This window comes from Phyllostomus hastatus, unplaced genomic scaffold (genome assembly GCF_019186645.2).
Source record: "Phyllostomus hastatus isolate PE091 unplaced genomic scaffold, TTU_PhHast_1.1 phas_contig_495, whole genome shotgun sequence".
NCBI classification, from domain to species: domain Eukaryota; kingdom Metazoa; phylum Chordata; class Mammalia; order Chiroptera; family Phyllostomidae; genus Phyllostomus; species Phyllostomus hastatus.
The window spans coordinates 9,669,252-9,696,783 of record NW_025333895.1 but is presented as its reverse complement, the minus strand read 5'-3'; the positions used below and the strand labels follow the sequence as shown (position 1 = coordinate 9,696,783).

Below are 27,532 nucleotides of genomic sequence, written 5' to 3'. Positions count from 1 at the left end.
GCCCGACGGGGCATGGCGTCCGACCCGGGCGGGCGTCCGTTGGCGGCCAGTGCTGGGTCTCGGGCCGGGGTCTGGAGGTCCGCGGCGGGCTGGGACCGAGAGCCGGGGCAGGCGGGGCTGCTCGTTGCCTCTCGTTCGCCGCGGCTGGCGTCAACGGAGCCCGCGGGGAGAAGAGGCGCGGCCCGGTTGGAGGGGCTCTCGGCTGGGCCCGGGCCCGCGCTCAACCGGCGCGATGCTCTTTTCTCTCCGGGAGCTGGTGCAGTGGCTGGGCTTCGCCACCTTCGAGATCTTCGTACACCTGCTGGCCCTGCTGGTGTTCTCCGTGCTGCTGGCACTGCGTGTGGACGGCCTGGCCCCCGGCCTCTCGTGGTGGAACGTGTTCGTGCCCTTCTTCGCCGCTGACGGGCTCAGCACCTACTTCACCACCATCGTGTCTGTGCGCCTCTTCCAGGACGGAGAGAAGCGGCTGGCCGTGCTCCGCCTCTTCTGGATCCTCACGGTTCTTAGCCTCAAGTTTGTTTTCGAAATGTTGTTGTGCCAGAAGCTGGTAGAGCAGACTCGGGAGCTCTGGTTTGGCCTGATCACGTCTCCAGTCTTCATTCTCCTGCAGTTGCTCATGATCCGCGCCTGCCGGGTCAACTAGCCTCGCAGAGTGGCCGGAGAGGGAGCGCTCCACAGCGAGAATGCCGGACCCCAAGCTGAGGACTACTCCCTGGAAGTGTGAGGAGCCAGCCTTCCACCGCAGCGGGGGAGAAGTCCGGGTCTGGAAGCAGCGCCAGCCTGTGCCCTGCAGAGTACCCAGCTTTCTGTGTGTCAGTTATGCCTGAAACTGTTTTCAGCAGGAATGAGAAGATGTATTTTCTGTTATTTTATGCTTCGAGTAGCTAATCCCGAATGGAAATCGTGAGAAGGGCCCCAGGCCAGACAGCCCTGAACTCCTCGGACAGCTGGAAATTGCGTATAAGTAAAATGTCCTAATGGGCTCTGCGTATTTTCATGGACCCTGGGAAAGTACTCTTGTGCAGAGACTGCAGAGACAGCCAGCATCGCTGACCTAGGAGCCCACTGTCCCATTCACCCAGAGGAGACTTCTTTAGACATTTGGGCTCTAAAACGTAAAAGCCAGCTTGCATCTCCTCCCCTGTGCCACTGGGGACAGGTGGCCCTTCCGTCATTCCAGCCAAGGCAGACAGGACTGTGTTGAGTAAGCATGATCAGGGCCCTGTCTGGTGATCTGTCACCTGAGAAAAGAACTTTGCTTTAAAGGCTCTGCTTGACTTCCTAGCCCAGCTGATCACAGTATCTCGACTCTGCCACCACCTTGTGGCCGGCAGCATTAGCGCACCTGAGACCCACTGAGGCCCCACTGAGGGACAGAGAGAGGAACAGGTGTTCCGATGCCCCCAGGCATGGAGACCTGCAAGTGGGAGGTTTGCGAATGGTCTCAGCCCACATGTGTCGGCCCGAGGGCTTTGGTTTGATACCAGTCAGGTGCCAAATGAGAATATTTGCTGAGATTAAAATAAAATAAGAGAATGTTTTGCTGAACCCCATAGTGGTTGCCTGACCTACTGGGAGTGAAATCAAACGAGCGCCGAGACACTTCCTGCTGTGCGGTGTGGGTGGGTGGGCGGGTTTCCCTGGGAGAGTTCCTACCTCCTGCCGTGGGGGCTGACCGGAAGACGCAAGGCAGGCCCTTGCTGAGGTCCTACCGAGTCGTTTGTGTGACATCAGAGCCTGGACGTCCGACCAGCACGCGGTGTTTGTGGACCTTGCTGCCACTCTGTAGGAAAGTGTATTTGATAGACAGCAGGTGTGGCTGCAGTGTGCGGGTTCTCTCCGCCTCACCACTGCTGGTCTTTTGGGTAGGGTCATCCTTCATCGCAGGGGGGGCCCTCCCGAGCATTGCAGAATATTTAGCTGCATCCCTGGCCTTTACTCACCAGATGCCAGTAGCGTCTCATTTGTGACAGCCAAAAGTGTGTCCAGACATTGCCAAGTCTTCTGGAAGAAAAATGTCCCTGGGGAGCAGTGTAGGCCTTGACAACCCAGGTTTGTGGACCCGTGTTCCAGGGCTGCAACTTTGTGACCCCTTGTTGAGGGTGCGTGCTGTGTTGCTTGAGTTGGAGACGGGTCTGGTCTGTCCCAGAGCCACAGAGATGTCTCCGGAGTGACATGACGTGTGCCGAAAGCCAGACACCAGCTGAGCATTTGCAGTGGGTTTCCTCTGAGTGTCGTTTTTAGCTTGCACATTTGTCATTCCCCTGTTTGCATTCCGGTAATTCGGCATTAGGGAGTCCCGTCGCTGTTACAGGTGATGAGCATAAGAAGGTTTAGCTTTTCTGGGAAAGGCGATTCACTGCCATGGCATCCAGACAGTGAGAAGGGCGCCTCTGGTTGAAACCTGCCCTGGGTGCCCTTGGAACTCCTCCCCTAAAGGGTGAATGGTGTGGGAGGCGGTGGTGTCGTTTCTGAGCAGCCGCTGACTGCAGGGCAGGTATGGAAGGCAGCTGACATCTCCCCGTATCGGTGCTCCCCTTCTCCCGGGGGCAGATTTCCCTTCTCCCCTTGGCCCCAGCAGACCTGGAAGAGTGGGTGGGCCCCGGGCAGCCCTCACTGGGAGTGATCTTCCTCATGGCGCTTGGACAGGGAGGCCGTGTTCTCAGGGTCAGGAGACCCCTACCAGCCTTGGGATGCAGGAAGTTCAACAGTAGCTTGGGGAACACATGGTCTGGCTTTTGTGGCTCTTCCTGCAGCAGAGAGCTGTGCTCCTGCTTGTCTGCGGAGAGGGAGGGAGTCCCCTTCCCTCTGTGCCTCCTCACAGTTTCTGGAGTCCTGTCCACGCCCTGTGGGCCCCGGATGGCCAAGTGTGGGGTGAGCTTTTCCCACCTGTTTGAGCAGCACACTCAGTTCTGGGGCAGCAAAGCCAGGGATTCCTGAGAGACCGATCCCTCAGCACTGGCGGGGCTCTAGCATCGGCATCTCTGCTAAGTCCCGCAGGGGACAGAGGACCGCAGGTGGGCAGTCCATGGGCCAGGAGGGGCCTGGACCGGGAGGCGCGAGGCTGGTGTGCAGCCTGTGCATCACCCACGAGAGCGGGGATAGCCTTTTGGTCCGGGCAGGCCCTTCCTCCACTGCGCTCTCGGCATGGGGAACAGGCAGGCTGGGTGCTGGCACCAAGAGGAAGGACCTGGCCGGGCCAAGGTCATCCGCGACGTGGAGCGCAGGGGTCCGTCTCCTGCAGCCAGCCAGGACCTGCCCCCGCTGGACTCCAAGCCTCCGCCCCGCCCCGAGAACCAGACTAGGTGCAGAGGCGGAAGTGGGGGCCGCCAATGAGCCGCTCCAGGTGTCGGGGGCGTGTTCAAGGGGGCCTTCCCCAGTGGGGGGTTGGCTCTGGTGAAGACGCTGTCCAATGAGATCCTCTGGGGGTGGGGCTAGGGAGAACATTCTCCAATCAGGTAGGCCAGCCATCCTCGCCTACTATAGGTGGGGCTGCCTGGTATGGGGCGGGCCTGAGCGGGCCTCCCCCAATAGGCAGCCCCCGCAGGGAGGTAGGGAGTGGCCGAGGCGCAAAGGCCCGCGGCGGGTGGTGGCCGCAGTTCCCAGCGAGCGCTGGCTCGGGCGGCCGCTCCGCACCATGGCAGGCCTGGGGCGGCCGGGCCCGGGACCCCGCGCGGCGATGCCCGCCTGGAAGCGGGAGATCCTGGAGCGGAAGCGGGCCAAGCTGGCGGCCCTGAGCGGGGGCGCTACGCCCGGGGCTCGGCCGGACGCAGCGGGACCAGCGGAGCCGGTGGAGGAGCGGCTGGTGCTGGCTGATAGCCTGGGCCCACTGCGAGAGAACCCATTCATGCGGCTGGAGTCGGAGCGGCGGCGCGGGGCGCGGCGCGGCGGGAGCGCGGGCGCGGCGGGAGCGCGGCCGGTGCAGCAGCTGCTGGAGCTGTACAGCCGCGTGCCAGGTGTGCGCACCATCCGTGCCGAGAACATTCTCATCATTGAGTCGGCGCCCGGCTTCCCACCTGCCGTCCCCGGCCCTGACACTGGCCCAGCGGCCCGCATCTGCGCCGCCGAGGTAGTGGTGTACGAGGCGCCGGCGCCGCCCGGCCGCGTCAGCCGTCTACTCCAGAAGTTCGACCCGCCGACTGCGCCGCACCGTCGCGGGAGCCCGGAGCGCAGTCGCCCCTTGCCGCCGCCACCGCCGCCGCAGCCACCCTCCCCCGGCCCAACTGGCCCGCGGGTGGGCGAGCGCGTCGCCTGCTTCGAGTCTGAGCGCCTCGGCGCAGGCTCCGGGGCCCGACGCAGCGACTTCCTGCAGAAGACCAGCAGCAACTCCTTCACCGTCCATCCCCGCGGCCTGCCCCGCAGTTCGGGCACTCGCTCTCTCCCCAACGGGCCCGCGGCCCCAGAGTCCCGGGCCGGCGCTGCCAACTGCATTGCAGGCTCTGCATTTGGGCCCAGCCAGTGCAAGCCAAAGGTGGAGTCGGGGGAGTTCCCCGCCCACCCGTCCCCCAGTTCCGGGACCTCCAGTGCCACCCCAGCTCCGTCTCCAACCTTGCCCATGCCCAGCCATGCCAGTGCCACTCCCAGCCAGCGCCAGTGGGTCTCCTCAGCCACTAGCGCCAACGACTCCTTCGAGATCCGGCCAGCCCCCAAGCCAGATATGGACACAATTCCCGCCGAGGACCTGCAGGCCCGGGCCCTGGCCAGCCTCCGCGCGAACTCTCGAAACTCCTTTGTGTTCATCCCCAAGCGCAAGGCCTTCGGAACAACTCCCCCCAGAGGGAGACCCTCTGTGCGGGCCCCCGAGACAGAGGTGGTCTGGGCTTCCCAGGGCTCCCAGAGTGGAGCCCAGGCAGTGGCTGGGACGGACAGAGAGCCTGTCAGTGGGAGGGGCCCCTTGGGGGTCCAGGAAGGGGCCTGCCCCAGGCCGGCCACCGCCCTAGTGGACCGGGCTGTCAGGTGGCCGAGGCCATCCTCCCCACCGCCACCCCCATCCCTTCCGGCTGCCACCGAAGCTGAGCCTTCCCAGGGCTTTGGGGTTCCCGGCTTGGCCAAGACTGGTGGGGAGCCTGGGAGACCGGGGCTGCCTGTCACCTTCATCGACGAGGTGGACTCAGAGGACGAGATCCCCCAAGAAGCCAAACTGACCCGCTCAGAGGCCGGCGCGCCTCCCCAGTACCACCCGTCAGAGCTCCTGCACCGAGGTGGCAACACCTTCACGGTGGTGCCCAAAAGGAAGCCAGGGGCCCTGCAGGCCAACGGGGGGCCCGGGCCCCAGGAGGCTGAGGAGGCGGAGGTGGGCAGCCTCTCAGAGCCGCCCGCTGCCCTGGGGGCAGCACTGAAGAAGCGCTACCCCACCGTGCATGAGATCGAGGTGATTGGCGGCTACCTGGCCTTGCAGAAGTCCTGCCTCACCAAGGCTGGCTCCTCGAGAAAGAAGGTCAGTGGTGGGGGCAGGTCTCCGGCCAGGAGGTGCAGAGGTGGTGGGTCTCCTGTCCGGCTTTCCCAGGATGTCTAGTCTGTGGGGGGCGGGGGGGGGTGTGCTGTTTCTCTGTGGACCAGGGCAGAGCTGGGGCCGGGGGGCCATGCCAACTCCAGGAGGGGCTGAGCGGGGGGAACCCCTGCCCTGAGCCCCAGCGCTTTGTCTGGAGTCGGCTGGGCAGGCCTGTCGCACCGAAGGGCCAGCTAGGAGAAAAGTTCGGGCCTGGTGGCTCCACCTGGCCACCAGGTAAGAGAGGGGTAGCTCTGGTATGATCTGGTATTCTCCTGGCCTATTCGGGTAGCAGGTGCCAGGACAGAAGTGGAGAGGGGCAGGGGGCCTGTGACCCAGGTGTGGTTGGATCCCTACCTCGCTGTCAGCCCAGGGGCACAGCGCTGGCAGCGACTCAGAGGGGCGCCCTCAGCTCCCCAGAAGGCGTGCCGGCCTGGAGCTCAGCAGGGCCTGGGCTCTGAGAGTGTTTCCTGAGCTCCTCCTGTGTGCCAGGCTTGGTCTGAGTCTGGCCTGTGGTGCCGGGAGAGGTGAGGACGGCTCCCCCCTCGTTGAGGGGGAGGGGCCCAGGGCAGAGGGTGACCCAGGAGTCTCGGTCCCTGGGGCCCTGCCCTGCTTGGTGGCCTGGAACCCTCTCAGCACGAGGAAGCGTTCCTCAGATTCTTCCTGGTCATTTTATCACCTGTGGCTGGCCCCAGGGCAAATTCCAAGGACAACTCCACGTGAAGATTAGCAACCGGGAACAGATGCGCTTTCCTGGAACTGACTTCCCGAGAAGTGACCGCAGAGACGGTGCGGGCGGGCCTCTTCCTCAGCGGCTGCTGCCCCAGCCTCAGTTTCCCCGGGTGGGCACGTGCCTGCCGGCTCTGCCAGCTCCTCCCTCTGTTTGCTCCCTTTTGACCTAGCACCTCAGCTTGGCCTCGGCACCCTGTCCCCCATGCGCCCCCACCCCCTGTCACTCCCTCCTTCCCTGCCGAGGGCACCCGAGTTCCTGCCAGCTCCCACTGCTGGGCCAGGCACCCGCACCTGGCTCCCCAAGCGCCCCCTGCCTGGCCCGGCCTGGCCTTTCTTTGGGGCCATGGGCCACCACTCTTCCCTGGTCCCTGCCCTTCACCTCCCAGGCGCGATCCACCCAGTAGCCTTGGCCCCCGGCCCTACCCCACCATACTGGCAACCCCCTTGTGTGTCCCCACCCTGCTTTCCGACCCTTGACCTTGGCTGTACTGGGAGAACCGGAGGTGACGCTCTGTAGAGAGGAGAGGCAGGTCGTGGGGCCTGTGGGGCGGCTCCTGTCGCTAGAGCTGCCGTGCTAACCTGGCTGCCCTTCCAGTGGGAGCTGGCTTCCTCCTGGGGCCGGAGGGCTGCAGCCTGGTGCACCCTGGCGGGGGCTGGGTGCAGGGCCACGGGGTGACTTGTGGGTGGTGGGTGTGAGAAGGGCGAGGCGGTGGCCTGGGGGCCAGCAGTGCGGGGGCCAGACGGCAGACCTGGCTTGGAGTGGAGGCGGCTCCGGCAGCCTGGGCCTGTCTCCGTGCCAACCTGAGGGGGTTGTGGGTCCAGATGGACGATGCCTGGCAGGGCCGAGTGGCCTGGCGAGGGCCCTGCCCTGCCAGAGCAGCACGACCTGCTGGCGGTGACTTCCTGCCTGGGCACGCACCAGCCGCCCTGCCCAGGGAGTGCCGGACGCACGGCGGGTGGGATGGGGCGTGGGCTGCCCAGCTCTCCAGAGCAGCCTGCCAGTTTGGGGCTGCCCCTGTCGCCCCCAGTCTGCGGTCCCTGGGAACACCTCCCACTGCCCGCCGCCCCCCCCCCGCCCCCGGGCTGTGGACCTCGTCCTCACCAGGACCACTTCCGCCAGCCTGGGGTTGGATCCCTGCCCTGCGTCCCGGTCCCTCTGCCAGGGACCTGGTGGCCTGGAGGCCAGCAGGGCCTCGGGGCTGACGGCTCACGCTGACCCAGGCGTGGCTGGCTGACCCAGGGGGGTGGAAGGAGGTGTGGGTGCAGTGGGCCCCTGCAGCTGGGCTCCCTGGGCAGCACCTCAGGGGAGGGCGTTGTGCCCTGGTGCAGCCTCGGGGGCCGCATCTCTGCCCGGGCCCCGGGGGCGCCCGCCTGGCCGGGCCCCGGGGCCGCCCACCTGGCAGCACACGTCCCCACTTAGTTATCTCTGCGGAATCACAGATGCTCTATCGCCACCTCTCTGGGTGGCCAAGCCAGGCTGGCTGCTGCCGGGCGAAGCGGCCTGGCTCCCTCTCACCCCTGCCTGGCCCCTGGGCTGTCGGGGGTGGGGCGGCCCCGGGCTCTCCGCACCCGCCTCCCATGGGGCTGGGGCCGCGGGCCTCCCCTTTGTGAGGTGCCACCCGGCAGGCTCCTTGCTGTCTGGTGTCTCCTCTTTGCCCTCCTCCCCTCTTCGCCTGCTGGTCCGCTGCCCAGGCGAGCGTGTCGGTGTCCCCAGGGCTGGGTCCTCAACACCTCTGCCCTCACTTCACCCGTGGTGACCACTGCCCAGCACCCGCGTCTACTGGCGTGGCCTTGGCCCTCGGTCTCCACTGGGCCTGAGACCTGGGGTGCCGCCGCCTTCTGGGGCCTGTGCGGCCACCTGCCTGCCAGTGTGGAGCCCTGCACTCCCCTGCCGGGGGTGGGGGTGGGGGTGGGGGGGGGGCCACCAGGTGCCCGGCGCTGTTGTGGCTGCACCTGCTCTCTGCCCTGCCCGCCCTGCCTGCCTCTTCCCGCAGGCGCCCCTCCCCATCAGTGGTCTTCCCAGAGCCCCGAGGCCGCGGGGGGAGGCCCGTACCCTGCTCTGCTCGGCTTCCCCACCTGCCAAGGGTCTGGACTCGAGGTCCCCACCCTGGGCGGTTGTCGGAACTTAGGTGGGGGTAGCACGGAGCACCCTGAGCTTGGGCTGGGGGAAGGGCAGAGTGAGGGGGGAGCCAGCAGGTGGGCGGGTGAGGGGTGGGGCACTCATCCCAGCTGGGGTGGTCCAGCCCAGTGGGCCCACCGTCCGGGGCGGCTGTGTGCAGTGGGAGGACCGAGAGGGCCGGGAGGTGGGCCATGGCTGCGCTCAGTGCGGTGGTCAAAGTCCTCAGAGGCAGGTGACTGGGCGTGTGCAGGCGCCAGCCCCACACTCCCCTTCCACCTGCCGGGGGTCTGGAGGGTGCCCCCCAGCCGCACGCTTCACGGAGCGTCCTGTGACCCGAACACACGGGCCTGCAGAGGAGGCCGCTGTCCAGGGTCGTGGAGGGGGGTGGGACGTGGCCCAAAACTGGGCCCCGCTGGGTGCGGGCAGGGCCTGTGAGCGCTGCCCCACCCCCACCCGGCTGGGCCGTGTCAGGCTCCGGGCCTGCGTGTGCCCAGCCCCCTCAGCCTCTCCGCTAGGAGCCAGTCATGCGGACTAATGAGGGCACGCTAATCCGCCTTGGCCCTGGCAGCCAGCCCTTCCTGACTCCTCAGCAGTGGGGGATGGGTCCGGAGGGCTCAGGGTCTCCGGGCACGATGCCATGTGCCTGGGGGTGACTGGAAGTCCCATTCACTGTGGGGCCCCAGGGCAGGGGGAGGCCCCTGGACCGGCAGCTCTGTCCCACCTTGGGCTCCTCCTGGGGTATCCCCAAGTCCCAGAGGGCCAGGCAGCGCCCCCCCCCAGCTGGCTGGCGGTGGGCGGACACCTGTACATGGTGGTGATCACCCCCTGTGCCAGGCCCCCTTCCTGGCCCCTGCGGCAGGGGCAGAGCAGGGTGAGGGACAGCGTGCCCCCCAGGGACGGAAGCAGACATCTCCGTCCTGGCTCTGCCGCCCTCTGCCCGGCTTGGGCGGTCTGCCCCCGGTCTGTGTGGGTGGTTGTGGCGAAGGGCTCTGGGAGCCTTGCCGTGCCCTGCGGGCTTCTGTGCTGTGGCCACGCTGAGCCGGAAGGACCCGGCGCTCTGTGGACGGGCGTGGCTGCACCTGCTCCAGTGGCCCAGAGAGGAGAGAGGGTGGGTCGGCTGGAGTGTTTGCCTTTGTTCCCAGATGCTGGTGGGCCCCGCATGCGCCCCGAGGCTGGGGTCTGGGCCCCTCTGTTGCCTGGGGCTGCCAGCCCAGCCATCCTGAGGCCCACCCCGTCCCACGGTCCCTGGCCCCCACAGTCCTCTGCCTGGAGGCCCCGCTCCTGCCTCCGGCTCCTTCCTGGGGCGGAGGAGGAACCTGAGCCGGCCGCCGGTGTCCTGTGCCCAGGAGTTTAATATTTCGAGCCCCAGCAGGGCTGCCTCCATCTGCTGCGGGCGGGCTGAGTATTCATTACCGACCCCGGGCTTGGCGGGATCCTGCAAACAGGCCTGGGGGCGTGTGGCCCGGGCAGGAAACTCTGGAGGCTACGGAGTGGGCAGGGTGGACGTTGGCCAGACGGCAGCCAGGCGGGAGGAGAAGGCCTCTGACCCCGCCCTCGGTGCGGCCTCAGACCGGTGCTGACGCGCACACGGGCCTCTTTCCTGGTGGCAGCCGCTGGCTTCGGGGCCCTGGGTCCGTGGGGATGTGGCCTCGGGTATGCCTGGCAGTGGTGGTCCACGCTAAGCTGGGTGGGAAGGACCATCTAGGTGCCCAGCAAGCTGCAATGCGAACTTGGCTCTGGAGGGGGCCCCGGCCAACAGCGGGAGCTTCTGTGTGCCGAGGAGGCGGGGCCACCCGGCAGCCTGACCTGGACTCTGCTCCTGCGCGGAGCCAGCAGGCGGGAGGAGGCGTGGCTGGTGCGCTGCTCCCCGGCGCTGAGACGGCAGCCCTGACCCTTGGAGCTGCCTCAGCGTCTCCTGGAGACCCCGCGGGGTGGCTGGATGCAGCCTGACCCAGCTCTCCTAGGGGTCTTCAGGGTGCGGGTGGCGGGGTGTTCTCAGATGAGAGGCAGCCCCCCCACCTGTCAGAGCCTTTGAGGGCAGATGCCGTGCCCAGTCGTCCTGGTCCGGCCTGATGCCCCACTCGGACCGGACCAGCTGGCGTCAGCAGCGGCTCTGGCTGACGTGCCTTCTCCCCCAGATGAAGATCTCCTTCAATGACAAGAGCCTGCACACCACATTCGAGTACCCCTCCGAGAGCTCGCTGGCGCGGGAGGCGGAGGGAGAGGCGGAGGCGGAGGCGGAGGAGGACGCGGCGGAGGAGGCTGACGTCGACGGGGCGGTGGAACAGCCCTTCACGCTCTTCCTGCCCCGGGCCAAGTTTGTGAGCGGCGTGGTGCCCGAGAGCCCCCGCCTGCCCGACGGCGGCTCAGGTGAGTGCCCACCTGTCCAGGTGGACAGCGCAGCGGGCAGCCTGGGCCACGTGTGTGTGCATTCACAGGTTCACACGTGTGCCCCTCCGCCCGCAGGTCTGTCCAGCTACACTCCAAAGCACTCCACAGCCTTCAGCAGCTGGCAGGAGCCGGCGCCGGCGCAGGCCCCGGCGGAGGTGGAGCCCTCGCAGAAGGAGGTCATGGTGAGCAGGGGCCAGGAGGACGCCCAGGTGTGGGCAGGGTGGGGCAGGGTTGGGTCCCGAAGGCCTGGGCGAGCCCCTGCTGACGCCTTCCTGCCCCGCAGCTCACCCCCGCCAGTCACGACGACCTCTCGGACTTCCGCAGCGAGCCAGCCCTCTACTTCTGATCCCAGCCCTCCGGACGGCCAGCACCACAGCCCCTTTGGCCCTGCCAGGCTCTGCCCCCCGCGGCCCACCCTGCCTTCCCGGGGCCTCAGAACCAGGCTGGTGCTGGAGGCCTGCACCTGGGGCCCCTCCGTCCCTTGGGGACTCACTCTCCAGCCACGGTTTAGGGGCAGGGTCCTGCCGGCCGCCAGGCCCAGGGCCTGCTTGGTATGTCCAGGGTGAGGGGCTGGCTCAGCTGCCTGTCCTCTGCAGGACCACAAGCCCCCCAGGCTACCCCCACCTGTGGCCGAGCTCAGCCCGCCTCCCTTGTGGTGAACGGAAGTCTGTCCTTGCCTCTGACAATGGACTCAATAAACAGCACCAGACGAGGTCGCCTCCTCCAGCCATCTGTCCTCTGCCTGCGAAGGGGGTGCCGGGCCCCACGGAGGGGCTGGCAGTGGGTGGGGGGGCCCAGCTTGGGCCTCTGTGCCTCGGGGTGGGGGTGCCCAGTGGGTACCCCGTAACTTGCAGGGCTGGTTCCCACTCCCTACCGCCTGTTGTCCTCGCAGCTGCCCCTTTGACCCCTGTGTGTGCCCCCAGCCTCGGGCGGCCCTCTCCTGCCCAGCTCCCCGGCGCCTGCACAGGGGGCCTCCGCTCCTGTCCAGATGGGACTCTGTGCCCAGGGGCCTGGACTATAGGTGCGGGGGGGCAGGGGGCGGGCAGGCATTGCCGCTGTTGGATGGGAAGGGGTTCCCCTGAAGGGCTGAGGGCCTGGAAGGGACTCAGGAGATGGGGTGGGCCGAGCCTCAGGCATCTTGTCTCGTGTTTGGCTCGGAAAGCTCCTTGACCCACGAGAGCCTCCGAGCTTCCTTGGGGTTGTTGGCGTTAGCAGCTGGCAGGGAAGCCCAGTGGGTCCTGGGAGGCGGCAGGAGGTGCAGGGCTGCCCATTGGGAGCTGCTGCAGGTCGGGCCTGGCTGCCTGCTCAGCGGTGTCCCAGAGCAACGTGCTTTTGGTGTTGTTCCCAGGAGGTGTGGGCTCGTTTCTCTGCACTTGGACTCCCGACCTGTACATATCTCCCCGCCCCACTCCCCCCAGGCACACAGCTGCAGGGACCCCCACAGGGGTGAGGGTGGCCGAGGAAGGCGGGGCCCCAGCATGCCTGCAAGTCTGGCAGCGTGCGTGCCTGGTGGGTGGCCAGGGAGGGCGGGGCACGCTGGCGCTGTCACCGAGCACGGCCCTCACCGGATGCCCAGACCCGGGGGACATCTCCCAGGTCAGGCCGTGTGCTGGGCACCTGGGGGTGGCAGAGCCCCTTGGCAAAGGATGGGCTGCCTGCGGGTGTTGGCCACAGGTGAAGGGGGCCAGGAACAGCGAGGGTGGGCAGTCCCAGAGTCACAGCAGGTGCTCGGGGACCCCCCTCACGCCACATCCGGCAGCTCCACTCTCCCAACAGAAAGCAGGCAGTGGGGTGGCGTAAATCTTTAAAAACACAACCTTTATTAACAGTCACAGCCACCAGTGTGGACTCGGGGACGAAGGAGGGCTCCTGTCCCTGCCCAGGTGTCCGTCCTGGGCACCCACTGGCAGAGGGACGTGAGGGCTCTCCCACAATGCTGAGAGACCAGAAGCAGCGCCTCCCCGGGGCCCAGCGAGGGGGTGGGGGCTCCTGGCCCCCAGCAGAGCACAGCCAGAGCCCACCCTCCCCATCGCCTGCATGAGCACATGGCTAGGGCCCCTCCCACCTGGTGGGCTGCCTCCGGGGCTGGTCGCCCAGGGGCAGTGGAGATTGGCAGCTGCCGCTTTGCAGACAGACTCACTGGAGACCACACTGTCAATGGAGGAGGTGGAGACAGGCCTCTCCCCACCTGGGGCCCTGTCAGCTGTCCTTGCCCACACTGCTCTTCTGCTCTGAGGCCGTGGCCTTGGTCAGGTTCCCTGCTTCCCTCTTCAGGACACTAAGCAGAGTCTGGGAGCTCTCCAGGATCTAGGGACAGAAACACGTGACGGTTGTCCCGCTGGAAGCCCCCACAGCTCAGCCCACCTCAGTTGCTGTACTAGGGCAAGACCACCGGGGCTCTGGGGCAGGAGCAGGCCAGGGGGAGCCCCCGAGGGATCAGGCGGACAGGGTGGGTGATGCTTTTTCTCTGAATTTAGCTTAGTACCCCTTCTGTGCACCCTGGCAAGCCAGGCTAGCCCTGGCCCCTGCTGCCACTTTGCTGCTCAGCCTGGAACAAGCCACACGGCACCGAGTACAGTGCACAGAACAACCCGAATCACTCCAGGCACCACGGACAGCCCGCACCCTCACTGCGGTGGGTCTGGGGGCGCCACAATCCTGTCACTTCCGACTGTGAGCGCCCCAGGCCAGAAACCCCGGGGGGCCGTGCCTGGACCCAGGCTGCTAGAGCTGCCCTGAGCCCCACCTTGAGGTAGGCGGCCTCGGTCTCTGCAATGGTCCGATCGAACTCGTTCCGGGAGGCGATCTTGCGGGCCAGGTTCTCGTTGACTCGGGCCAGCTTCTCAGTGAGCTGCCGCACCTCGTTCTGCAGCCGCTGCTTCTCCTCTTCTTCCTGCTGGATCTGCTGGCACAGCTCCTCCCGCTTCTGGCACAGCTCTTCAATGCCTGGGGGCGAGGGGCAGGGCCGTGGGCACCGGCAGGGGGAGCGCGCCACCCCACCCACTCTGCGGCCCACCGCTCCGTGGGGCACCACGGTGGTGCAAGGCCGAGGCGCCGGCTCGGCCCGCTGCCCCGGGGTCAGGCCGGTGTCCTACCTCCCAGGGGTCTCGGAGTTAAAGAAGGCACCGCACGGACCGCTCCGCGCGGGGCCTGGAGGCAGGACGTGCTCAGGCCATTCGGTTTTTTGTTTGTCTTATTTTTCCCTCACTCCATAGCCACCCAGCCCCTGGTGCGGGCCGCACCACGGCTGTGCGCTGGGAAGGTCCGAACGGCCTGCGCGCCGTCCGGACAGGGCCACCCCCGCGAAGACAGGACAACAAACTCCGTGGAGCGCAGCGGGCCAGCTACTGCCTGGGCGGCCGGCCCCGCGCCCTCCCCGTCTGCCCTGCGGGCGCGCCCCGCGCGGCCGCTCACACTTGACCAGCTCGTTGTTGTAGTTCTGCAGCGCCGCGCCTTGCTGGGTCATGGTCGCCTCCCGGGGTCCCCGCCACTCCAACCGCCGCTACCGCATCGCCGCCAGCGCGCGCCCACCGCCGCCCGACCGCGCGCGCCCACCGATACGTCACTGCTGTGCGCCTCCGCGTGCGTCATCGCCGTGCGCGCGCCTAGCCTGACGTCATCACTGCGCGCGGCGCCTCACCGCTCTGGGAGCCGGTGGGCGCCGATGGCGGCGGCGGTGGCAGAGGGCCCCCTCGGGCCGACCCAGGAGCTGCTGGTGGCCTGGAACACCGTGAGCACCGGGCTGGTGCCGCCGGCCGCGCTGGGACTGGTGAGGCCCGGGGCGAGGGTGGCGTGCGCGCGGTGTTCCCGGGACCCTGCGGGCTGCCTCAGGGTGTGCATTTTTGGGTGCCTGTGGCTGCGTGAGTTCCCAGCCTCTGTACTGCTTCTTTCCTTCACGGTCCCGCCTCGTTCGGCTCCCCGGAAGCCCTTGCCGCGGAGGAGGGGCGGCGGCGTTTCCGCAGCCTCCGCTCTGTCTCTTCCCCATCTGTCCCCCCTCCCACCACCACTGTTCCCCACGGCCTGCTGCCTCCAGGCGTCCTCCCGGACCAGCGGAGCAGTCCCACCCAAGGAGGAGGAGCTGCGGGCGGCGGTGGAGGTGCTGAGGGCCCACGGAGTGCACTCGGTCCTGGAGGAGTGGTTCCTGGAGGTGCTGCAGAACGACCTGCAGGCCCACATCTCGCTCGAGTTCTGGAATGCCGTCTCCCAGCGCGAAAACTGTGCGGACGAGCCGCAGTGCCTCCTGCTGCTCCTGGATGCTTTCGGGCTTCTGGAGAGCCGCCTGGACCCCTACCTGCGCAGCCTGGAGCTCCTGGAGAAGTGGACTCGCCTGGGCCTGCTGATGGGCACCGGTGCTCAGGGGCTGCGGGACAAGGTCCACACCACGTTGCGGGGCGTCCTGTTCTTCTCCACTCCCAGAACCTTCCAGGAGATGGTCCAGCGCCTCTATGGGCGCTTCCTGAGAGTCTACATGCAGAGTAAAAGGAAAGGGGAAGGGGGCACAGACCCGGAACTGGAGGGGGACCTGGACAGCCGGTACGCCCGCCGCCGGTACTACCGGCTGCTGCAGAGTCCCCTGTGCGCCGGCTGTGGCAGTGACAAGCAGCAGTGCTGGTGCCGCCAGGCGCTGGAACAGTTCCACCAGCTCAGCCAGGTCCTGTGAGTACCGGGCCCGTGCGGCCGGGTGGGTTCCTCCCGACTCCTCACTCCCCTGGGTCTGGCCGACCTCTGCAGGGAGCTGGCGCGCTGGCTGGGTCTCTGCCACCTGTCGCCATGGCCGTGGACATGGCAGAGGGAGGGTTGTCAGGGCCCTTGTGCTGTGAGCCTGACACACCGCTTGTGTCTGTCCCTGTCGCTCACACTAGCCCAGGGTTTCATACTTCGTCTGGGCTGAGATTCTATGTGATTTCTTTTTAAAAAATGAGTTTATTTGCTTTTTAGGGAAGGGAAGGGAGGGAGAAAGAGAAGGAAAGAAACTTCACTGTGTGATTGCTTCTCACACGCCCCCGCACTGGGGCCCTGGCCCACAACCCAGGCAGGTGCCCCGCCTGCGAATCGAACGACGACCCTTTGGGGCGCAGGCCGGCACTTGGTCCCCTGAGCCACTCCAGCCAGGGCCCGAGTTCCCTGCAGAGCTCAGCCGAGGCTTCAGCAGGCTCCGGGGAAAGGATGGCACCCACCCTGCCCTGCAGCGTCAGAAGACGGGCTGGCTGCCCTGCTCTGTGGCACCCGCCCGAGGTGGAGGGGGGCGGGGCACGGGCTGGGCAGGCAAACGCCTCTCCGGCCCTTTGAAGACCGGAGGATTTTGTTCTTGTTGGAGTCAGGTCCTCTTGTACAGGCTGTCCACCCTCTGTGGCCGCATAGGACAAGCTTGTCCCGCTGAGTAAAGTAGCAGTGTGGGCTGGTGGGCGGAGAGTCCATTAGCAGGACCTGGGGCGGCCCTGCTGCTGGCAGGGGTCAGGAGGCGCTGAGGGCCTCTGCTGGGTCCCTTCCGGACGGCAGTGGCACGGAAGCGGTCTTCCTCACCTCCTCGTGGGTCCCTGTGCTGTTGCAGCTGCTGTTTCAGAGCCACTTCTGGGGGATGAGACTCTGACCCCCAATAGTCCCACACGCTGCGCACACAGGGGCCGCCAGTATCCCCGCCCAGGCAGGGAGGCGAGCGGGGGAGGGCGGAGCCATGGCGGGCCCCGCCCTCCCAGCGTGTGGGACCGTGTGCACTCGGGGGCGGGGTGGGGGGCACGCCTGAGTTCCGCTGGCTGATGGGCGGGGCTCTTCTCCAGGCACCGGCTCAGTCTGCTGGAGCGGGTCAGCGCCGAGGCCGTGACTGTCACCCTGCACCAGGTGACCCGGGAGAGGATGGAGGACCGCTGCCGTGGCGAGTACGAGCGCTCCTTCCTGCGCGAGTTCCACAAGGTAAGGCCGCCTCCTCGAGCTTTGTCCCCGGGGATCAGGGAGTGGGTTGCTGGCCAACGGGACTGGCTGGCTTTAGAAGCGGCCAGGGTGCGGAGGCTCTGCAGAACAGACTCACTGGTGGTGGAGATCGGCCCTCGGGGGTCTTCCTTGGTGACAGTGAGGATGACCTTGTGTCATGCGCAGTAAGGTCTGTGCAGGGTCACCTGGCTAGAGGCTGGGTCGAGGGTCGATGGGCTGCAGCAAGGGGCCGAGGGGCGCCCGCACTGTTGGGGCGTGGTCCACACTCTCCTCTAAGCTCCCTGGAGTGGTGGGGGGGCTGGGACCCACCATGGAGGGCTGTCCCCTCTGCTCCCACTTCCTAGTCGTCCCCCGCTCTGTCCCGGTGTCTGCCTCCAGGGGGCAGACTAGCTGCGGTGGGGACGTTCAGAGCGGGCACCCGGGGCGGGGTCTGGAGCAGGCGTGGGGCTGGGGGCCTGGGCGGGGTGGCCGTGCTGCCCTGGGTCGCAGAGTGTCCAGCGGTCCTCTTGGCGTCGCACAGGCTGGGGGCACGTGTGGGTCTTGGGACGTGAGGCGGGATCTGCTTGTGAATGGAGGGGTCTCTCACTGGCCTCCGAGCCTCCCAGCGGCGGCAGGTGGGGCTCGGGCGTGCGCTCCCCAGTGTGCCCGTGTCTGGCCTCCAGGGCGGGGGTGGGCCTGCGCTCTGCCCTGCGCCCTGTCGGGGGCGCTCTTGCAACGTGGGAGGGACGGGGTGGGCACACGGAGGGCCTCAGGACCCGCCCCCCGGTGACGCGGATGTGCTTCTGGTCTCCTCAGCGGGTGGCCTCGGGGACTGCCCGGGGCTCAGCTGTGCCCCCCCTCTGCTCTGGGTCAGGCCGGGCCTGACCCCCCTCCCCACACCTGTGCTCTCCCGACAGTGGATCGAGAGGGTGGTCGGCTGGCTGGGCAAGGTGTTCCTGCAGGAGGGCCCGGCCAGGCCGGCGTCCCCCGAGGCCGGGCCCACGCTGCGCCGCTGGCGCTGCCATGTGCAGAGGTTCTTCTACCGCATCTATGCCGGCCTGCGCATCGAGGAGCTCTTCAGCATCGTCCGGGGTGCGCCCCGAGGCGCTCCCGGGTGGTCAGGGCCCTGTGGTCTGGGGTGGAGCTGCTTCCCCCCCCCCGCCAGGGTGGGCTCCCCCGGCCAGGTGTCTGAGTCAGGGCGGGTGGGGGGCTGGGGGGGGCAGTACTTCTGGGGTCCGCTCCGCCCCTCGGCCTCTTGCCCTGCGCTGGCCCTTCAGCTGCCTGCCCCGCAGGTGGTTGTGATCCCGCATGTGGATACTTGAAGGCACAAGGGCGAGTCGGGGTGCCCCGCCCGGGCGGTCCTCGCCTCGCGTGGGCAGGGCTGCTGGCCTTCCTGGCCCTGCCGCCCCCGCTCCATGGGGCGCGCAGTGTGCGAGGCCTGGCCACCCCCTGCAGACTTCCCAGACTCCCGGCCTGCCGTCGAGGACCTCAAGTACTGCCTGGAGCGGACCGACCAGAGGCAGCAGCTGCTCGTGTCCCTCAAGGCCGCCCTGGAGACGCGGCTGCTCCACCCAGGTGTGGCCGCCACCCGCAGGGCCTGGGGCTGTGGTGGGCTGTGCAGCAGTGTGGGGGGTCTTTTGGGGGTTGGCTTGGAGGTGGAGCACTACACAGGCCCCTGACACACACTGCTTGGTTGGGGGGTGCCCAGATCTGGGGAAGTTCTGGAGAACCCTCCTGCAGACGGGAGGTGGGAGGGGGCTGCTCCCTGCAGACCACCTGGCCAGCCTGGGCTGCCTCCACGCCCCGCCCCCGCAGGCGTCAACACGTGCGACATCATCACGCTCTACATCTCTGCCATCAAGGCGCTGCGCGTGCTGGACCCCTCCATGGTCATCCTGGAGGTGGCCTGTGAGCCCGTCCGCCGTTACCTGCGGTGAGTGCTCTGGGCCCCAGACCCTGGCTCCGCCCACCCGTGCGGCTGGGCAGCTCTTCCGGGTCCCCCTGCCCCGGCCCGCCCCCGGCCCAGCACAGGGAGTGGCCCAGCTGACCTGGCCCCGGCTGGCAGGAGGTGGGGCCGGCAGCAGGGGCAGCCTTGGTTCCAGGAGGTGCCGCCGGAAGCCCCTCAGGGCTGGCGGGGCCGGCCAGTCCAGGACTGGGGGCACCTGCCGCCTCTGGGCCGGGAGCAGCCTGGCCCGGCCGGTGTGGTCATCTCTGCCCCTGTGGCTCCCGGACAGGGGTGGGGTATATTCGCTTTATTTCATGTTTTGATCGGAAGCCTGATGGGCTTGTCCTTGGCACGGGGGCCAGGGGGCTGGCTGCGGGGGCGGGCAGTGCCGCGTGCTGGCGGGGTGGGCGCCACGCCGCCCTGAGGGCCGCGCGCTCACATTGGCAGGACTCGGGAGGACACGGTGCGGCAGATCGTGGCCGGGCTGACGGGGGACTCGGATGGGACGGGGGACCTGGCTGTCGAGCTGTCCAAGACGGACCCAGCGAGCCTGGAGACTGGCCAGGACAGCGAGGACGACTCCGGCGAGCCCGAGGACTGGGTCCCCGACCCCGTGGACGCAGACCCAGGTTCGCGCCCCGCGGCCCGCCGGCTCTGCACTGGGGGGGGGGTCAGCTGCTGGCACTGTGCTTTGCAGGTCACTGCCGCACCTGCCTTTGAGGCCTGAGGGGTCGGCGCCCGGCAGGGGGACCTCCCTCTGTCTCTGCGAGGTGCCAATGGCGCCCCTTCCCGCTGCGCAGGGAAGTCCAGCTCCAAGCGGCGCTCCTCCGACATCATCAGCCTGCTGGTCAGCATCTACGGCAGCAAGGACCTGTTCATCAATGAGTACCGCTCGCTGCTGGCCGACCGCCTGCTGCACCAGTTCAGCTTCAGCCCCGAGCGGTGAGGCGCCGGGCGCTGCGGCTCCTCCGCTGCTGCGGGCCGCCCTCCGTTGGCCCCAGTGCATTCTGGTGCTGACCCGGGCCCCTCGGCCCTGGGGAGGCTCGCCCTGCGCCCCCTGCTGCCCCCGAAGACCTCGGGGTGGGCAGGCGCGGCCGCTGCCCTAATACGCATGCTCCTAGGGAGATTCGCAACGTGGAGCTGCTGAAGCTGCGGTTCGGCGAGGCCCCCATGCACTTCTGCGAAGTCATGCTGAAGGTGGGCGCCAGGCCCCGCCCACTGCCTGCCCTCGCCCCGCCCCGCCCCGCCCTCCTCAGAGACCTTCCTCTCCTTTCCCACGGTGCCCCAGGACATGGCCGACTCCCGCCGCATCAACGCCAACATCCGCGAGGAGGACGAGAAGCGGCCCGCGGAGGAGCAGCCGCCCTTCGGGGTCTACGCCGTCATCCTGTCCAGCGAGTTCTGGCCCCCCTTCAAGGAGGAGAAGCTGGAGGTCCCCGAGCACATCAGGGAGGCCCTGGAGGCCTACTGCAGGAAGTACGAGAAGCTGAAGGTACTGCCCGCCCGCCGCGTGGGCGCTGCGCCCGGCCGGGGGGGGGGGGCTTTCCCATCGTGCCCTGCGGACTCCGCCCTCACCGCCCCTGCCAGCGCCTTCTCGTCTGCCCTGCTTCCCTCTGCGGACCCCGCCTGCACCCGCATCCCTGCGTCACCTGCGTTACCTGTGCCTTCTCGGCAGCAGCCTGTGCTGCCTTACTGTCGTCCGTGGTTCTGGAACCTGTCGCTTCAAGGCGATCCAGGCTCTTACGGGCGGGCTGCTCAAACCCGCGGCCTCCGCCAGTCACCCAGCTGCGCGGCCACGCCCACTGTTGGGGTGCGTGCTGGAGCAGCACGCCCTCCCAGGACTGGAACCCGCTCCTGTGGGGCCACCACGGAGCAGCACGGGCCCGGTGGCTTCTCGGCCTGGCGGGTGCGGCCGGGGTGCCTGGAGCTCCGACCTGTGGCTGAGACCTGTGGCAGACGGGCCGCGGGCTCGGTCGTGCGCGGGCGGGAGGCAGCGGGTGGGTGCTCCTCGCTCACGCCCACGCTCCCCTCTCTCGCTCTCTGAAAGCAGGGCAAGTGTCCTCGGGTGAGGGCGACAAAACCCAGCAACTAAAACGCCGGAGCTTTCTTGTCAGCCCGCGAGGCCAGGGTCTGAGGTCAGGGGCCGCAGGGGCCCCTCCCCCTCCCTCCCCCCTCCCCCACGGCTGTGGGAGGGGCCCTGCGGGCCGCGCCCACTCCCAGCCGTAGGGCCCGCCCTGCGGTCCCTCTCTGCCTCCGTCCTCACGCGGTCTTTTCCTGTGTCTGCGTCCCGTGTGCTCTTCCTCTTAACGAGGACTCGGGTCAAGTTCTGTGAGGACCGGTCCACCCCACCAGAACCTCAGCTAATGACGCCTGACCCGGCCCGCGTCCCAGTCAGGTTGCCCGCCGTCCTGGGGGCGGCCATGGAGGACAGCCCAGCCTGCCGGGTGCTTGCTGTCCCTTTGTGGTGGCCGGGGGTGGGACCTGGAGCCCACCTGCCCTCTCCCTGCTGCCCCCTGCCTCCTCGGGGCTGGGGCGCGGGGCGGACCCTCCCCTCCCCCGGCCAGCGGGCCGCTCGGGCTCACCCCAGCCCTCCACAGGCCATGCGCACCCTCAGCTGGAAGCACACGCTGGGCCTGGTGACCATGGACGTGGAGCTGGCGGACCGCACCCTGTCCGTGGCCGTGACGCCTGTGCAGGCCGTGGTCCTGTTGTACTTCCAGGACCAAGGTGAGCCAGCCGCACCTCCCGGGCCCAGCCTACGACGCTTGGTAGGGGAGAGGCAGGCAGGACTTGGGCAGCCCCTTCCCATCCCCGGGGGCCTGGCGGGGCTGACGGGCAGAGGGAAGGCCAGCCTGGCCCCGCCCACCCAGCGTGCCGGTCGCTGCCCGCGCAGCCACCTGGACCCTGGAGGCGCTGAGCAAGGCGGTGAAGATGCCGGTGGCGCTGCTGCGGAGGCGGATGTCCGTGTGGCTGCAGCAGGGCGTGCTGCGGGAGGAGCCGGCCGGCACCTTCTCCGTGGTGGAGGAGGAGCGGCCCCAGGACCGCGACAACATGGTGCTCATCGACAGCGACGACGAGAGCGACTCGGGCATGGCCTCGCAGGCGGACCAGAAGGAGGAGGAGCTGCTGGTGGGCCGCGTGTGGCTGGGCGGGGCTGCGGGGCGGGGCTGCGGGGCGGGGCTGGAGGGCGGCCCGGCTGACTGCTGCACGGCCGCTGTCCCCCCAGCTCTTCTGGACCTACATCCAGGCCATGCTGACCAACCTGGAGAGCCTGTCGCTGGAGCGCATCTACAGCATGCTCCGCATGTTCGTGGTCACCGGCCCTGCGCTGGCCGAGATCGACCTGCAGGAGCTGCAGGCCTTCCTGCAGAAGAAGGTGCGGGACCAGCAGCTGGTCTACGCGGCCGGCGTCTACCGCCTGCCCAAGAGCTGCAGCTGACGCCTGCCAGGCCCTGCCCCCGCCGCCCCCGCCTGCCCGCGTCCTGCCTGGCGGATGGCCTGGCCCCCACGCCCCTGCCTGGAACCCCCATGTCTCTCCCGCACCACAGCCCAGCCCAGCCCCCAGAGTGCAGAGTAAAGCGGTTTGTTCCTCATTGTTTCCTGTTTCGGTGGTTTTGTGGGGCCTCTCGGACACGTGAGCCAGGTCTCCCTCCAGGCTGCCTCTCCACTGCGCCTGCCAGGGCCCGCCTCCTGGAGCAGGGCGGGCCGCGCACCTGTGTTTGCACTCCAAACCTGAGGGAGTCGGCGCGTGGGCTCGAGCCACGTGCGGGCCTGCCGCTGCAGCCTCGCTCCTTTGGCCCTCAGAAGGAGCCTCTGGGTCACCTCCCTCCACTTGGCCTGCGTGTCCAGCCCCCAAGTTCTGGGCCAAGAGCCCCAGGACCACCGCTGGGACACACGAGTTCCATCAGACCACCGGAGCTGTGCAGGTGGCCAAGCGTCCCTGCCAGGCCAGGGGCTGCCTGCGTTCCCATCAGGAGGGACTGCCAGGGACCTGCCCTCATGGCGAGGGGGACTGGACACTGGTCCACCTGCCCCACACTAGAGCTGAGCGGCCACAGCGCTCAGCCCACGGTGAAGGGTATTCTCAGGAAAGCCACTTACCTCTGCACGCCAGCGTGTGGTCAGGGGCTTGGGGCTCAGTGCTGGACAACTGACCCTGGGAGCCCAGCCTCTCCAGGCGCAGCAGCTCCCCTGTCCGTGCCCGCGGGCCTGCCCCAGGCCAGTCGGGGACCCAGAGGTCCCTGAGGCAGGGGAGGGCGTGGACTCCTGCAGGCCCCGGCCTCCCTCATCAGGCGGGAGCTGCTCTGGCCTGGCAGCTGTCCTCGCAGACGACAACGTCCCTTGGGAACACGTGTGTCCACTGTCCGGGCCTTCCAGCCCCGGAGGCGTGCTTGCTGTCCCCAGGCACCCTGCGGGTCCCCGCAGACTACCTCCACCTCTGCAGGTGGCCGCTGGCTCTACACGGGGCCCTGAGTGGCATTCCCAAATCTAGGACTTCCCCTCCCTCCTCCCGAGAAGGCTGCCTGCCACAGGGCCTGAAGGGGCAAAGGGCGGGGCAAAGGGCGGGGCTTCGGCTCACAGCTCTAGTGCTCCGAGGGGCCTGACTCGCTGGCAGCCCCCTCCGTGGCCCCCCTGCCTGTCCTCTTGGAGTCAGGAGCTGTGGTCACGGCGGTCGGGCTTCCCGGTCTCCTCCGAGTTCTGGCCGGGGGGGCCCCGAGTCTCCCCACACCAGCATCCGCTTGGCACCGGCCCGGGTGGGCCTTGGTCATCCTCAGCAGGATGCAAACCTGCCGGACCGGCCCGGCAGGGGGGCGGCGTCAGTCCCAGACACGGGCACACCTGCTCCGCGCGCCTTTGGAGGCAGAGTGTCGTGTGACCCACTGCGTCTTGGGTCACTCAACAGGCATAGCGTTGCCACTGGGTCCCCGAGGGCCCCGCCAAGAGGGGACACCTGTGTCAGGAGTCTGGGAGGTCCCCAGTGGCCAGGGGCCAGCTGGGCCCCAGCTGTGCACTGTCCCCAGCACTGAAGGTCAGCAGTGGGGCAGGGCACTTCCTCTTGCTGCCAGGGGTGGAGGTGCCAGTGCAGGAAGGCCGGGCGGCAGAGGTTAACCCTGGCCACGCCAGCCTGCCGGCGAGCCCCTCGGGCAGCGCTGTCTGGTCTGCAGGAAGTCAAGCAGAGACCACGCCCGGGGGGGCAGGCGGGCAGGTCCCCAGGTGGTGGTGGGCTTTAAGCCTGAGCCTCAGATGCCGCCCACAGCCATCTGTGAGCCCCTTGCCCCTGGAGGACGATGATCTGGGTGGCTGGGGACCCTGAGGGCCCTGCAGGCCTGGGCATCACTGGGGTATGGGCCTGGCCCTCCTCCAAAGAGCTGATGCCAGGGCAACAGGCACAGAGCCACCCCTTGACCCCCATCAGGCCCTGCTTGTCCCAGCCTTGGAGGGGGGAGGTTGGTCACCTCGAAAGTTTTGCCTGAGCTGCCCCAGGCCTGGCGCTGCCCACTGTGGACTTCCCTGGATTTGAGGGCACTGTCTCTGTGACCCCAGGGCCCCACAGGCAGGACCTGCCCACCCCGTTTCCCGTGAAGCTCCAGCCCCACCATTGCCTCTGCCGCGGATCCGGCCAGGACATTGAGGAGTGGTTCCCCATCCACCCTACCTGGTCCGCCCATGGCGGCCCCCACAAGGCTCCTCGAATCCCGGCGCCCACGGGCAAGTGAAGCTCAGGCAGAGGCCCTGCCCCCACTCCCCCACCTCACAGCTCTACTGTGAGGTCAGCGCCTTCCGATGAGTTCTGTCCAGAGGTGTGTGTGGTGGGGCTGGGGCTGGACATGGCCCCCGGTCCCCAGCCTGGCTCCTGCGTGGTTGGCAACCCCCTGGGTCTCTGTTTGTCCCTTTGGCTCATCCCTGTTGCAGGTGCCTCTCCTGCCCCCGCCCCCCCCTCACCAGGGCCCCTCCCTTGTCCCGGCGGGGCGGACGCATCTGTGTTCTGGCGACCCCCCAGGATCGGGGGGTGGCCCTGGGGGCCCTCCACCGGCAGCTGGTGACAGCGGCCTGGACGCTCGGACCTGTCTCTGCAGTTGGAGCCTATTGCGACTGCAGCCTGGGCCTCAGCCGAGAGGCCCTCATCGCCTTGCTCGTGGTGCTGGCGGGCATCAGCGCCAGCTGCTTCTTTGCACTCGTCATCGTGGTTATCGGCGTCCTCCGGAGCAAGGGGTGCGTGGGCCCCAGGGCTGGGGAGGTGTGGGGGCTGCCCGCCCCGGAGCCTCGGCCTTGCCCGGAGAGGGGCCTCCGCCCCCGCCCCGGGAGAGATGTCACCAGAGGCTCGGGCCGTGGCCTTCCCAGATTATGGGCTGGGGAGAGGTGCGGGGCCACTTCTGGGCTCCTGGAGCCCAGCCCCGTTGTTCTAGGAGTCATACCTGCCTTTGTCCCCACAGTGAAACGTGCCCCGAAACCACGGACAGCCGGTGAGTGACCCGGGGGAGGGCCCCAAGGGTGAGCTTTCCCCCGGCCCCCAGCCCCCGGCCCTGGGAGGCGCGTTTGCAGCCCGGCCGGCCGGCCGGCGGCGCTGACCCGGGCGGGCCCTGTCGTGCAGGACGGTGGAGCACTACGGGGTCCAGGAGGATCACATGGACCTGCAGACGGTGCACATGGAGTCCCACCTCATGGAGCCCCTGCAGATGGAGCAGGTGGAGCCCCACCTCATGGAGCCTGAGCTGCAGGTCGCCCTGATGCCGCCCCTAGAGGGCCACAGCCTCATGACCATCCCCATGGACCCCTCCCTGACTCTGGAGAAGCACCCCCCACCGGAGTGGAGCTGTGGGCAGCTGGAGGAGGGGGATTAAACAGTATTTAGTGGTTCTGCGAGGTCCTCCCGGAGCCCCTGCGCAGCTGGGTCTCGGGGAGGGGGTTCTGCTGGCACCTCTGCCACCTCCTCTTCGATGTAGGGGGGGGTGTGCAGTGTGACACCAGGCAACCGCCGTCTCTCTTCGAGGGCCTGGGCGGGGCCACACCTTGATTCTCCACTTCTTCCTGCCCGAGCCTCAGCCCAGATCCTCCCAGAATCTTCCTGCTGCCTTGTCCCATGAAGCTGGCAGGGATCCTGGGCCCTCACCCACCCCACCCGCAGAAAACCCCAGGACGGGACAGGAATCCAGGGGGAGTAGCATTTGATAAGGGGACATTCGCTGGTGCCCCTGCCCCACCCACACTGCTTCCTTGAGGTTCCAGGACAATCTTCAGGAGGTGGGCGGGGGCAGATGAGACCGTCTCCCCTGCCACAGGTGTGCGGCGGCCCCCTCCACCGCCCAGCCCAGCCTGTCCCCTGGGCTCAGCCCCCTCATCACGTGCTGGTGCTCCGCGGATCACACGCCTTGGGGATGGGACCCTACCTACACGGGGGGGGGGCGGGGCACTGTACTTGTGCGGGACAGTCACTTCAGGGAGCCTGGGACTAGCAGAAACTGGGGTGAGGAGCAGGGTGCACGGGGTTCCGTTGGGGTGGGGCACCCATGTGGGTGGTGTGTGTGTGGTCCAGCTGCTCAGGCCTTAGCGCGGCTCCGGATGGTGGACGACAGGGGGGATGGGGGCATCTTCTCAGCGCTGCTTCTGGCGTGGAGCCAAGGGGAGCTGGCGCTCCGGGACAGGTGGCTGGCAGTGCTGGGCCCTGGCTAGGTGCCTAGCCCCCGCCCTAGGCGGGACCAGCCGTGGGACAGGAACTATCGGCGCTTGGGCCAGAGAGTTAATATCTGTGCCGGCGCAGAAGGGACGGACGGGCTCCAGGGACACACGGGCAGCAGGTTTCCCACCGCGGGTCCCACGGCTGCCCCCATGCTGAGCCCCTCCTTTCTCTCGCGGCCGCCTCCGTCGCTGTTGCTGCTGCTGCTGCTGTCGCCGTGGCCAGTCTGGGTGGCCACCCCCATGGCAACCCCGGACTGCCCTGAGGCGTGCGCGTGCGCGCCGGGCGGCCAGGCCAACTGCTCAGGGCGTGCGCTGCCCGCGGTGCCCGCCGGCCTGAGCCCGAGCGTACGCGCGCTGCTGCTGGATCACAACCATGTGCGCGCGCTGCCGCCCGGAGCTTTCTTGGGCGCTGGCGCGCTGCTGCGCCTGGATCTGCGGGAGAACGGGCTGCGCCGGGTGCACGCTCGGGCCTTCTGGGGTCTGGGCGCGCTGCAGCAGCTGGATCTCAGTGCCAACCAGCTGGAGGCGCTGGCTCCTGGCACCTTCGCGTCCCTGCGCGCGCTGTGCAAACTCTCGCTAGCGGACAACCGGTTAGCGCGCCTGGAGCCCGCGGCGCTGGGCGCGCTCCCGCTGCTGCGTGACCTCAGCCTGCAGGACAACGAGCTGACTGCGCTCGCCCCCGGGGTACTGGCCGGCCTTCCAGCCCTCAACTCACTGCGCCTGCGCGGCAACCCTTGGGCCTGCAGCTGCGCTCTACGCCCGCTCTGCGCCTGGCTGCGCAGGCACCCGCGGCCAGCGGCAGGTGAGCCTTCGGGGCGCAAGCGGGGCGGGGCGGCTACAGACTCGCCACTGCTTGACGCCGCGCCCCTGTCCCGCAGAGGCCGAGACGTTGCTATGCGTGTCGCCGGGGCTCCAGACGCTCAGCCCCTTGACCGCCTTCTCCGACATCGCCTTCCGCCGCTGCGTGCAGTCCCTCGCCCCGCGGGACCTGGTCGTGGTCTACACGCTGGGGCCAGCCTCCTTCTTCGCCAGTCTGGCCATCTGCCTGGCTCTGGGTTCCGTGCTCACCGCCTGGCGCGCGCGCCGCCAACGCGCCGCCGCCCGCCACCGGCGGAGACCGCCTCTGAACCTTCGCCTCGCCGAGGCCTCCCCTGCGGACCCTGGGAGCCCCGCTGCCACCGCCCAAGTCTGAGTGGGCCGCTGCTGCCCTCGAATATTCCCCCATCCCCTGCCCTCCTTCACACTCCCTGCAGACATCAACAAGCGACACAGA

At 68.2% G+C, this 27,532-nt stretch overlaps 6 protein-coding genes across 6 annotated transcripts; 5 read left to right on the top strand and 1 right to left on the bottom strand.

Moving 5' to 3' along the window:
* TMEM203 (transmembrane protein 203) lies at positions 1 to 1,548 on the top strand. The gene has a single exon (XM_045846113.1). It carries the CDS (start codon positions 233 to 235, stop codon positions 641 to 643), a length of 411 nt encoding a protein of 136 aa, XP_045702069.1. The 5' UTR covers positions 1 to 232; the 3' UTR covers positions 644 to 1,548.
* A 1,991-nt stretch (positions 1,549 to 3,539) lies between these two features.
* On the top strand, positions 3,540 to 11,442 carry TPRN (taperin). Its single transcript, XM_045846453.1, has 4 exons — positions 3,540 to 5,437; positions 10,478 to 10,709; positions 10,806 to 10,912; positions 11,014 to 11,442. The coding sequence occupies exons 1-4, from the start codon at positions 3,638 to 3,640 to the stop codon at positions 11,074 to 11,076; spliced, it is 2,202 nt and encodes a 733-aa protein (XP_045702409.1). The 5' UTR covers positions 3,540 to 3,637; the 3' UTR covers positions 11,077 to 11,442.
* A 1,085-nt stretch (positions 11,443 to 12,527) lies between these two features.
* Positions 12,528 to 14,301, bottom strand: SSNA1 (SS nuclear autoantigen 1). The gene is made up of 3 exons (XM_045846174.1): positions 14,145 to 14,301; positions 13,477 to 13,676; positions 12,528 to 13,037 (listed from the first exon to the last, which is right to left on the bottom strand). Exons 1-3 carry the CDS (start codon positions 14,194 to 14,196, stop codon positions 12,930 to 12,932), a joined length of 360 nt encoding a protein of 119 aa, XP_045702130.1. The 5' UTR covers positions 14,197 to 14,301; the 3' UTR covers positions 12,528 to 12,929.
* Positions 14,302 to 14,352: 51 nt separating this feature from the next.
* ANAPC2 (anaphase promoting complex subunit 2) lies at positions 14,353 to 22,178 on the top strand. Its single transcript, XM_045846172.1, has 13 exons — positions 14,353 to 14,499; positions 14,764 to 15,386; positions 16,508 to 16,640; positions 17,555 to 17,729; positions 18,093 to 18,212; positions 18,453 to 18,570; positions 19,030 to 19,211; positions 19,383 to 19,524; positions 19,704 to 19,779; positions 19,871 to 20,074; positions 21,180 to 21,309; positions 21,476 to 21,711; positions 21,809 to 22,178. The coding sequence occupies exons 1-13, from the start codon at positions 14,395 to 14,397 to the stop codon at positions 22,019 to 22,021; spliced, it is 2,457 nt and encodes an 818-aa protein (XP_045702128.1). The 5' UTR covers positions 14,353 to 14,394; the 3' UTR covers positions 22,022 to 22,178.
* Positions 22,179 to 22,317: 139 nt separating this feature from the next.
* On the top strand, positions 22,318 to 25,424 carry TMEM210 (transmembrane protein 210). The gene is made up of 4 exons (XM_045845923.1): positions 22,318 to 23,611; positions 24,660 to 24,795; positions 25,017 to 25,046; positions 25,175 to 25,424. Exons 1-4 carry the CDS (start codon positions 23,362 to 23,364, stop codon positions 25,422 to 25,424), a joined length of 666 nt encoding a protein of 221 aa, XP_045701879.1. The 5' UTR covers positions 22,318 to 23,361.
* Positions 25,425 to 26,193: 769 nt separating this feature from the next.
* Positions 26,194 to 27,532, top strand: LRRC26 (leucine rich repeat containing 26). Its single transcript, XM_045845964.1, has 2 exons — positions 26,194 to 27,061; positions 27,138 to 27,532. The coding sequence occupies exons 1-2, from the start codon at positions 26,410 to 26,412 to the stop codon at positions 27,449 to 27,451; spliced, it is 966 nt and encodes a 321-aa protein (XP_045701920.1). The 5' UTR covers positions 26,194 to 26,409; the 3' UTR covers positions 27,452 to 27,532.

Excerpts from the sequence above, each read along its gene's own strand:
- TMEM203 (XM_045846113.1), top strand. The coding sequence starts at position 233 with ATGCTCTTTTCTCTCCGGGAGCTGGTGCAGTGGCTGGGCTTCGCCACC.
- TPRN (XM_045846453.1), top strand. The coding sequence starts at position 3,638 with ATGGCAGGCCTGGGGCGGCCGGGCCCGGGACCCCGCGCGGCGATGCCC. Across the intron at positions 5,438-10,477 it reads CTGGCTCCTCGAGAAAGAAG|ATGAAGATCTCCTTCAATGA; the intron begins GTCAGTGGTGGG and ends CTTCTCCCCCAG. Across the intron at positions 10,710-10,805 it reads CCTGCCCGACGGCGGCTCAG|GTCTGTCCAGCTACACTCCA; the intron begins GTGAGTGCCCAC and ends CTCCGCCCGCAG.
- SSNA1 (XM_045846174.1), bottom strand. The coding sequence starts at position 14,196 with ATGACCCAGCAAGGCGCGGCGCTGCAGAACTACAACAACGAGCTGGTC. Across the intron at positions 13,677-14,144 it reads CAACAACGAGCTGGTCAAGT|GCATTGAAGAGCTGTGCCAG; the intron begins GTGAGCGGCCGC and ends CCTCGCCCCCAG. Across the intron at positions 13,038-13,476 it reads CCGAGGCCGCCTACCTCAAG|ATCCTGGAGAGCTCCCAGAC; the intron begins GTGGGGCTCAGG and ends TTCTGTCCCTAG.
- ANAPC2 (XM_045846172.1), top strand. The coding sequence starts at position 14,395 with ATGGCGGCGGCGGTGGCAGAGGGCCCCCTCGGGCCGACCCAGGAGCTG. Across the intron at positions 19,212-19,382 it reads CCCCGTGGACGCAGACCCAG|GGAAGTCCAGCTCCAAGCGG; the intron begins GTTCGCGCCCCG and ends CCCGCTGCGCAG. Across the intron at positions 21,310-21,475 it reads GTTGTACTTCCAGGACCAAG|CCACCTGGACCCTGGAGGCG; the intron begins GTGAGCCAGCCG and ends CTGCCCGCGCAG.
- TMEM210 (XM_045845923.1), top strand. The coding sequence starts at position 23,362 with ATGCAAACCTGCCGGACCGGCCCGGCAGGGGGGCGGCGTCAGTCCCAG. Across the intron at positions 23,612-24,659 it reads CACTGTCCCCAGCACTGAAG|TTGGAGCCTATTGCGACTGC; the intron begins GTCAGCAGTGGG and ends CTGTCTCTGCAG. Across the intron at positions 25,047-25,174 it reads CCCGAAACCACGGACAGCCG|GACGGTGGAGCACTACGGGG; the intron begins GTGAGTGACCCG and ends CCTGTCGTGCAG.
- LRRC26 (XM_045845964.1), top strand. The coding sequence starts at position 26,410 with ATGCTGAGCCCCTCCTTTCTCTCGCGGCCGCCTCCGTCGCTGTTGCTG. Across the intron at positions 27,062-27,137 it reads GCACCCGCGGCCAGCGGCAG|AGGCCGAGACGTTGCTATGC; the intron begins GTGAGCCTTCGG and ends CCTGTCCCGCAG.